Consider the following 9,858-nt stretch of genomic DNA (forward strand, 5'->3'; position numbering starts at 1 on the left):
ACTTTACAAATACATTTGGCTAATTGACATTAGTAAAATGTGGCATAATTACTTAGTAAGCCATCTTGCAAGAAGCATAAACAAGAGAAACCTAAAGCGTAAAACTCGTCGATTGCCATTTGAAGTTCCTTGAGGTAGGATTCGGATTCGGCTGCGTATCTGGCAACCAAAGTCATGAAGGAGGGTACTACAGAATTTGGACCGTGATTGCAGTACCATTTCTGGCCACATTACTACATATGGCACCTTTAAGTAAGCTGACATTCTTTATACTTAGATGTCAGGTTTTGCAGTGTAATGTGAATGAAGAGTCAGTATAATCATGGATATTGTTGTGTATATACTGTGTACTAACTACAGTGTATATATATATATATATATATATATATATATATATATATATATATATATATATATATATATATATATATATATATATATATATATATATATATATATATATATATATATGTATATATGTATGTATATGTATATATGTGTGCCTGTGTTCTGTTATTTCTCAATTTTTGAGAACATTTCAGGATTATCGTCTTCTTCTTGATTAGTTTTGTATGAGCACTTGTCAGCTTTGCCGATATATGATCTTATTGTGGAAGTTGGAATTTAAAAAGCAAATCATACAGTTTAGGATAACAAAAGAGGGGGAAAAAACACCATCATATGCCCTCCTGCTGCTCTTACGTCTTCAACCCCTCTCCTCCTCCCAGGTCGCTGTCAGGCCGCATCGTCGGAGGAGTGTGGTGGTTCTTCACCCTCATCATCATCTCCTCCTACACAGCCAACCTGGCCGCCTTCCTCACTGTGGAGAGGATGGTTTCTCCCATCGAGGGTGCCGAGGACTTGGCCAAGCAGACAGAAATCGCCTATGGGACGTTGGACTCAGGCTCCACCAAAGAGTTCTTTAGGGTGAGTGTGTCACTTTTTACCATTCAGAACCTAAATGCGTACAGAAAATTCTGAAGTGGTCCTCAGTTTTGTTTAGTTTTTTAATAAAATGTGTTTTATTCAAGGATAAATATGTTTTTTACCCCTACATTTCTAATGAGATAGAATAGAATATCACAGAGGTAAACATGACTTAACAGTTTTTATATGTACTCTGGGAATGCATCTCACTATGCAGGTCTACTGTCATTATATTGGTGGAAATATTAATAACCAACTATTATTAAAGGACTTTGTAAGAAATTCATGTTTATAGAACGCTTGGATGAGTGGCATAATTATTCACCGTGCAACAACAAAATATTAGTTAACACTTTATAAGAAGTGCACACTACTCAGCAATAATAAAGCGTTAGTAAATACTGAATCCAAAATTATAACGCATATTTTCAACATTAATACTCATTAGTTTGCAGTATAGAAAAACAGTTATTAATATAAAAATTAGATTATTAAGTCTTATTTACGAAACCATTGACAATATCAAAATATTAATAAAACATTTTGAATTAATCATTTATAAAAATGCAAACATTAAGCTTTTTATAGTTGGGCTTATTAATACAGTCTTGAGTAAAACATATTTTAACTGTTAAATAAACTGCATACTAATAAGGATAAATGTCCGATATATACTTTGTAAATTATGTATTCAGTATTTACTAATGTTTATTAATGTACTTATTATAACATGTTACCAAATATCAATGTATCCGAAAATATAACTCTAAAATAGAAAAGACTGCGGCTAAAAAACAACCCTAATTTAGCAAAAACCACACAGTTTTTAGTACTAATAAAAGTGTTACACAGATATGTGTTATTATGATTAATCATATTATTTTATATGCTACGTATTCATTTATGAATCCACCCACCAGCAACCTCATGAGATGCACTTGCATTTCTAATACAAGACAAGTGTCAAACATTCTGCCTTTTCAAAGATGGTTGTGCTCAGTTTTCATTGACCCTGTCAGAGAAGTATTTACGTTACGTAACACTGCTCTGCATCTACTGGTGTAGATGTATTTTCACTGCAATAACATATTTCTGAGGTGTTACATTTGATGCAAGTAGATTTACGCGCTCATAAACCCTCATTCATCAACACCTTATAATGGGACTGTGTGTGAATGTAGCCAGTCTCTACAATTCCATACGTAAAGTGGCAGTATGCATCGCAACGCCACTTCTAAACATATGCCATGCGGTGAGTGAATAAGAAGGTGCAGCTGGACAGATCAATGTTGTTAACTTTGACGCTATATTATTATATATTCGGCCCTTCCCCATCTAATAACACTCAATGGCGGAAAGTCGTTAGTAGTTCTAAACATGTTTATTTTGCTTTTCAAGTTTTTTACTCACTTTTTGTCTACCACAACAATTATTCCTCTCTCCTACAGTGTCCATTATAATTACTTGTGTGATTGCCTATTATGCAAATTCAACAATGACGTCATAATGTTGCCCGTCTACTAGTTCTAGTTCTAGTGCAGATCTAACAGTGTCCTGTGTGCGTACAGCCTAGTAAATTCCTTTTAGAACATTTTCAAATTGAAGCTATATTTCTGTGCTCCCCTGCGTCGTATGTTTGATTTGTTGTGTGAGCTTGTGTCACATAACCAGGGAAACATATTTCCAGTCTGGTGTCCAGCAGTCTATATTTAGCCCTAAAAGTTGAGATGTTACTTACAAAGTGTAGACCCATTAGGCTGTTGGTTGCTTGGCTTCACAGGAAAATATCTCCTGAGAATGCCAGAGTAAACATGCACTGTGAAGTGTGTTTTCTGGTATTTAACACTGTCATTGTTGGAGCATCGTCTGTAGTCCACCAGCATCACAGAAAAAGCAAGCATTGCCCCCATGAGAGGAGGGGAACGAGGCCAATATTACTTCTTTGGGGAGCTTTTTTGTGTATTTAAGAGTGTAGAGTTTGTTTGTGCATGTTTTTGTCTCTGCAGCCTCTTTTTGAAGGCGTCCAAGCGTAACAGCCTTGTCTGAGCTGTAGTCTGAAAGCAGTGACATGGAGCAATCGCTGTGATTAGTGTCCTACAGTAGGGAAGGGATTCATATGGCCCCATTCCTGGGTTGAAAGTGGAGGGTTAATCGTTTTGCAACGCAGTCTGCTGAAAATGATGGAAAGCGCCACTCTACACAGCGACTGATGCTGTGGTCAAAGTTGGAAATGCCACAAAACACATTTTAAGATTGTCAACATTCTACTGTCGTCTAGGGGCTGAAGTGGATAGTGCACTCACCAATTTGTCACGTTACATGTGTCAGGTAAGCCGTGACGAATGGGGCCATACAAACTCCCTTCCTACTGTATATTCAATGCACCCTGTATCTTTTACATTTTAGGGGGCGGAAAGGTTTTGCAAAGAAAATTAAAATTTAGCCAACCGAAATGGAAGGAGAGTGCTTGTTACTATTATATATTCAGGATAAAACCTTTAACATTTGAACTGGATCCAATAACAATATCCGGCAACTAGGAATCGATACTGGTACTCAGCGGCATGCATTTTTGGTCCGTGTTTGTGGGTGGGTGCGTGTGTGTGTGTGCTAAAAATGTTAATTGTTCAATTAAAAATAGTATTTTTTATTTAACATTTAACAATGAGGTGATTATGATGCCTGTGCTGTTGTTATATTGTGTTTTCTCATTACATTTATGTCACATTTGCAAGTACTTTATAGTAATCTAATACAATTGCAAATCTAAGACATTAGATCGCCGTAGTGTATAGACAATGATGTGTTGCCTAGCCAGGAAGTAGCCTTTGCCATGAAGTTGAATGTGCCCATCCAGTGTTTGTACTGTAAGTATTGTATTTATTACACACTTGCTGTTGGACAATAACGTGCATCTTAGATGTAGTTTTCGTTACCAATTTTGGAAGGTGTTGAAATCGCAAAGTAAAATCACAAATAGTAATTAGTAGCAAACCCAATGTAAATTAGCATTGAGTTAGCACGTTTTGGAGAAGTGGAGCCTTACTTTACAGTGGAGCATTTTCTATCAGGCATACTTGTGTCAAAGCATGGACTGTGAGCGTTTGTTTTCCCGGAATGCAAAGGAAAGTTGAAGCGGGCAAGGCGTGAAGGTAAGGACATAATTTATTTTTAACTCTAAACTACAAAAGGGGTACAAAACTAAAGGCACGCACAAAGGCGGAGAACAAACTTGACTAATGAAAACAAATCTTGCACAAAGGCAGAAACTATGAACATGAAACTAAAGTCACTAACTGTGGCATTAATAACAAAAACTTACTTGGCAGAGCAGGAATCTATAGCATGGAACACGTAATCAATGGAGTAACAGGTATAACAGAGTTAATGTCGCCAGGCTGACTTCCTGGCAACTATGGGCTTAAATAATACAGACATGATTGACAACAGGTGCGCGAGTGCAAAACGTGAAACAGGTGAAACTAATGGTCGCTATGCTGACAAAACAAACAAGAGTGCACAACCAGGAACTAAAAAGAGTCTACAAAACAAACAGCACATGGCCAAACAAAAGCATGATCAACACAGACATGACAACTTGCTCTGTTGGCATTGAAAATCAGTTTGGCTGAGTCCGCTCTGAGTGCTGCTTGAGTGCTGCTTGAGTGCTTGTTTCCTTGCCAAGTGTTTGAGCTGATGTTTAGTCTGCAACCGGACGTGGAATAAAGGTATCAAAATATGGCACCGCTTGATTTTACGTGAATCAATACCCGTTTTTTGGTTGGTGTCTTTAAAAGTAGCGACTTCTGTAACCATCCCGAGTTATAACAGTAGTAAAGAACAGTGCTTATTCTACCTATTTGACAACCCAGCACTCTACAGTACCTTATAAAAGTGAGTACACCCCTCAAATTTCTGCAAATATTCCATTGGAGAAATTACACTTTAATACAACATAAAGTAGTCAGTGTACAACTTGTACAGTGTAAATTTACTTTCCCCTCAAAATAACTCGACACAGCCATTAATGTCTAAAGGGCCTGGCAACAAAATTGAGTAAACCTCTAAGTGAAAATGTACAAATTGTACCCAAAATGTCTGTCTTCATGTATCTATCTTTGTGATGGAGTCAAGTTGTATAATTAATTTATTCAAAGATTACCTGTAAAGTAAGGTGGTAATTCTCCTTCGTTAAGCAATGACTGCTTGTCTCGACTCTCGAGACAACTTCACTCCCTCACTTAATTAGCAGTTGTGACATTAATGATATTATAGTGGTACAGTAATATGTTCCAAAAACTGAAACATATGAAAACGGAAGCAAATTTCAGTGACTCCGTTCCAGGCACACAAAAATATTAGGACAAGACACATTTTCTAGAGAATAATTTTAGTTTTACTTGCAGAAAAGAATGCAATGTACACATGAATGATAAATAAATGAACATATAACATCACTTGTCAACAATCTTGATGGCAAAGACAGCGATGTGTGGAGAGAGAGGAGGGCAGGTGAGACCCGTAATTTGTAATTTGCTCCAAGTTCTTTCTTGGAATCAATAGTGTTTCTCACCTTCTTGATTAAGGTGCTGAAACTCGTAACATTCTTCGGCCCCATGTCAGCTTATGTTGCAGTCTTACTTAATAAAAAAAGCACAGAGACTGAGTCACCAAAGTGCGGGATTCTTTGTTGCCCGCAATGTAGTGTATATGTGTATAATGTAAATGTGTGTGTATATATATATATATATATATATATATATATATATATATATATATATACCGTATTTTCCGCACCATAAGCCGCACCTAAAAACCACAATTTTTCTCAAAAGCTGACAGTGCGGCTAATAACCCGGTGCGCCTTATATATGGATTAATATTAATATTTATTTTCATAAAGTTTAGGTCTCGCAACTACGGTAAACAGCCGCCATCTTTTTTCCCCGTAGAAGAGGAAGCGCTTCTTCTTCTACGGTAAGCAACCGCCCCATAGAGGAGGAAGCGCTTCTTCTTCTACTGTAAGCAACCGCACCCGCCCCCGTAGAAGAAGAAGCGCGCGGATATTACGTTTCATTTCATTTGTGTGTTTCTGTAAAGACCACAAAATGTCTCCTACTAAGAGACACGCGTACAAGGTTCCACTGACTTTTGATATTCCTGTGAACCGCACTGTGGATACAACGGGAACACGTACGGTGAATATTCGCACCACAGGGAATGAGAAGTCGTCCTATTGTGGTTCTAGCTTGCCATGCTAACGGCCAGAAACTTCCACCCACGGTGATATTCAAAAAGAAGACCTTGCTAAAAGATAATTTTCCAGCCGGCGTCATCATAAAAGCTAACTCGAAGGGATGGATGGATGAAGAAAAAATTAGCGAAGACACCGGGTGACTTTTTTCACGCAGCTCCGTCCCTGTTGATCTACGACTGCATGCGCGTCCACTTCACAGATGGTGTCAAAAAACAAGTGAAGCACACCGAAGAAGAATAATTCGATGGATTTGTGGATGAGTATTAACTTCAGAAAGTGAGCTTTAAATGTTTATTTTGTGTGTTGTGTGACATTAACGTTCGAGCAACGTTGAGTTATTGATGTTGCTATTGCTCTGCACTATTTTGAGTGTTACTATTTTTGTGATTGCACATTTGCACATTACATTTTGGGAGTGAACAGAGTTGTTAGAACGCTGGTTTGTAATATATTATTAAAGTTTGACTGACCTATCTGACTGTTTTGTTGACATTCCCTTTAGCGTAGCGTAGGTGCGGCTAATAGCACGGGGCGGCTAATAGGTAAACAAAGTTTTGAAATATGCCGTTCATTGAACGTGCGGCTTACAACACGGGGCGGCTTATGGTGCGGAAAATACGGTGTATATATGTATATATATATATATATATATATATGTATATATATATATACATATGTGTGTGTATATATATATATATATATATATATATATATATATATATATATATATATATATATATATATATATATATACATATGTGTGTGTATATATATATATATATATATATATATATATATATATATATACACACACATATATATATATATATACACACACATATATATATATATATATATATATATATATATATATATATATATATATATATATATATATATATATATATATATATACACACACATATATATATATATATATATATATATATATATACACACACATATATATATATATATATATATGTATATATATATATATATATATATATATATATATATATATATATATATATATATATATATATATATATATATATATATATATCAGTGGCGTGCGGTGAGATTAATGTCTGGTGAGGCACTGCATCATCACAGTCAGATTTACAAACATATGAACCCTAAATAGTATCTTATTCACCATGTGATTGGCAGCAGTTAACGGGTTATGTTTAAAAGCTCATACCAGCGTTCTTTACACAACTGTAGCACACAAAAAAGCACATTTAATGAAAAAAACATTATTATGGTCTTACCTTTCTTGCTGGACATCCACACAGCCAGCCTTTGCGTGTGTACCACGCCGTTTGAAAAGAACGGGTCTTCTGTACCGAAGTCAAAAGCAAACCTTTTAGCTCCGGCGTTGGTCTACCTTTAATTATTACCTCCTGCTTCGATTGAAAGTCCAGTTTAGAAAACTGTTTTATTTTACATATGTAATCCTCCATGTTTTAATAAAAGTCCAGGCGAGAGGAAATAAACAATCGCTGCACTAATTGACTTGCAAACTTTTTCTTTTTCTTTTTTTTTTTTTCTTCTGCGGCGAGGAATGATCTCTGGGATCACTACCGCCCTCTTCCACCAGGAGGCCGGATTACTGCGAACCTCAGACAGTACGTTTTTTGCAGCAGTTTTATGAATGCTCAGCACAAGAAATACGTTACACACCAGTGGAGGCTGGTGACTTCCAGAATTGAGGAGGCCATTTTTTTCCGCTTGCTCACTTCACTCGCGATGGAATGTTCCCTGTTCTCTTATCTGTCTTTGTGCTGGCCAAAGGCATACTATTTGGAGTGTAAGCTACAGTCAGAAAGTTCTTGCTGATGCAATTCATTGTGCAGAGCTTAGCCTTGTGCCTTCCTGAAGAAATTACATTGCTGTAAGTCTATGAGCCTGCCTGATAATTAAGCTGAGAAATGACATTTGGATGTTATATAAACGCCAAGTGAACATGTGTAAAAGGCAGGAATTTTAATTATGTAGTTAAAAACAATTTTGTTTAGCTTACATTTTTCATTCTTCTACAGCTTCAACATGTAATCACCAATTTAATCAAGTTTAGCATATAAAAAAGATAAGATAACACTTTCTTTATCATATGTAGTTTTATTCAATATATTTAATATAAAATATGTAAAAATATGGTTCCAGTTGGCTTTATCTGCTGAGAAACACAGACAAAATGGAGTGTTATTACTACTGAGAACTAGTGGTGTAACACTGGTAGAGACATCTAATTAGTTCAACTCACATCTGGTTTAGCTGAGGGGCGGCATGCTCTCTCCTGGACTCCACTCCACAGGTTGGTGCTGGCTTCATTTACTGAGAAATACAGGACATGAAATTTTGTGTTATTACTACTGAGAACTAGTGGTGTAACACTGCTATTACTACTGAGAACTAGTGGTATAACACTGGTAGAGATTTCAACCCACCTCTGGTTTAGCTGAGGGGCGAGGGGCTCTCTCCACAACTCCACTCTACGGGTTGCAGCTGGCTTCATCTACTGAGAGACATGAAATGGAGTGTTATTACTACTGAGAACTAGTGGTGTAACACTGGTAGACACCCAGTTCATCCAAAAAGTAATTCAGATTGTACTGCAATTTCTTGAGAGAAAAGTAGTGAGAATACTCACAGGTCGTGTGGATCCAGAACGTGTCCAACTCAGCCATCCATCCCCAGATTTAAAAAAAACTGTATAACGCATATCTATCTCCAGCCCAAGATCTCAAATTGCGCCAGAATCTCGCCGATTTCCGAGGTCGTTTTAAGCAAAAGTATTTGGCTATATGAGCTATAAACTTCACGGATGATAGCCAGGGGTGTTCTCTAAATTTCCTGAAAAGCACAAGTTGATAGGACACTCGTAGCCACTATGGCGAGTGTTTGTTTGACTGAAGTGGCTGGCGAATTCTCAAAATGGCTTCTGTGTTGATTAGGAAAGGAAAGGATTGATTCCAAATGAACCAGTAGCATGTGATTGGACGAACAAAATGTCAATCTTTCAGCCCTGGACACAATGCATGGTGAGGCCAGGCCTCCGTTGCCCACCCATTTTCAGTGATCTGGCCAATCACATATTGGCATGAAAAAGCATGCATTACATTGACTTCTATGAGAAGCTAATTTCCTAGGGGAGGCCTGGCCTCCCTTAATACAAACTGATAGGGAAATCTGGCCTGTTGCTTTACAATTGCAATATTGGGTTTTAGCCATGGGAACATTTAGATTTATGAACAAAACTAAAATAATATGAATATAAAAAATAAAAAATATGTTTTTTGTTAAAATAAATAAATAAAATAAATATATTTATTGTTTTTTTTAAATCTCTCTCTTCTCTCAAATTATTGGGGAGGCCAGGCCTCCTCCACCTCTATGGAGGAGCCTCCACTGTTACACACATACAGTTGTTGACAAAATACACTGTACATTATATACCTCAGCTAACTAAACTATGCCATAGTTTAGTTAGCTGATATAATTCATATAGCAATACAGTCTCACTGCACAGCAGCTCAGCAGTTAGCCGAGTCATTGTGCACATTCCATGTTGAGGCACAAATCAGTGACGTGCCTCAACTGGCTGCTGATCACCGCACCGTCTCTTCTCAGTATTTGAACGGCAAATGTGAAAATAAAAATAAAAATAA

General features: G+C 36.8%; 1 protein-coding gene and 1 long non-coding RNA gene across 5 annotated transcripts in view; one reads left to right on the forward strand and one right to left on the reverse strand.

Annotated features, from left to right (window-relative positions):
* The window catches only part of gria3a (glutamate receptor, ionotropic, AMPA 3a), a 289,764-nt gene that overhangs the window by 241,013 nt on the left and 38,893 nt on the right, over positions 1–9,858 (forward strand). For all 4 annotated transcript variants that reach the window (XR_009826246.1, XM_062047943.1, XM_062047941.1 and 1 more), the window contains one exon: positions 729–927. Coding sequence is in view for 3 of the 4 variants with exons in the window: in XM_062047943.1 (XP_061903927.1) it covers positions 729–927 (199 nt within the window). In the remaining variant the exon portion in view is untranslated. The remainder of the gene's footprint in view (positions 1–728; positions 928–9,858) is intronic.
* On the reverse strand, positions 7,873–8,900 carry LOC133649724 (uncharacterized). The gene is made up of 4 exons (XR_009826125.1): positions 8,841–8,900; positions 8,638–8,708; positions 8,454–8,524; positions 7,873–8,366 (listed from the first exon to the last, which is right to left on the reverse strand). It is a non-coding gene; the product is annotated as an uncharacterized LOC133649724 (long non-coding RNA).

The sequence above is a fragment of the Entelurus aequoreus genome, linkage group LG05, assembly GCF_033978785.1.
Source record: "Entelurus aequoreus isolate RoL-2023_Sb linkage group LG05, RoL_Eaeq_v1.1, whole genome shotgun sequence".
Lineage (NCBI taxonomy): Eukaryota > Metazoa > Chordata > Actinopteri > Syngnathiformes > Syngnathidae > Entelurus > Entelurus aequoreus.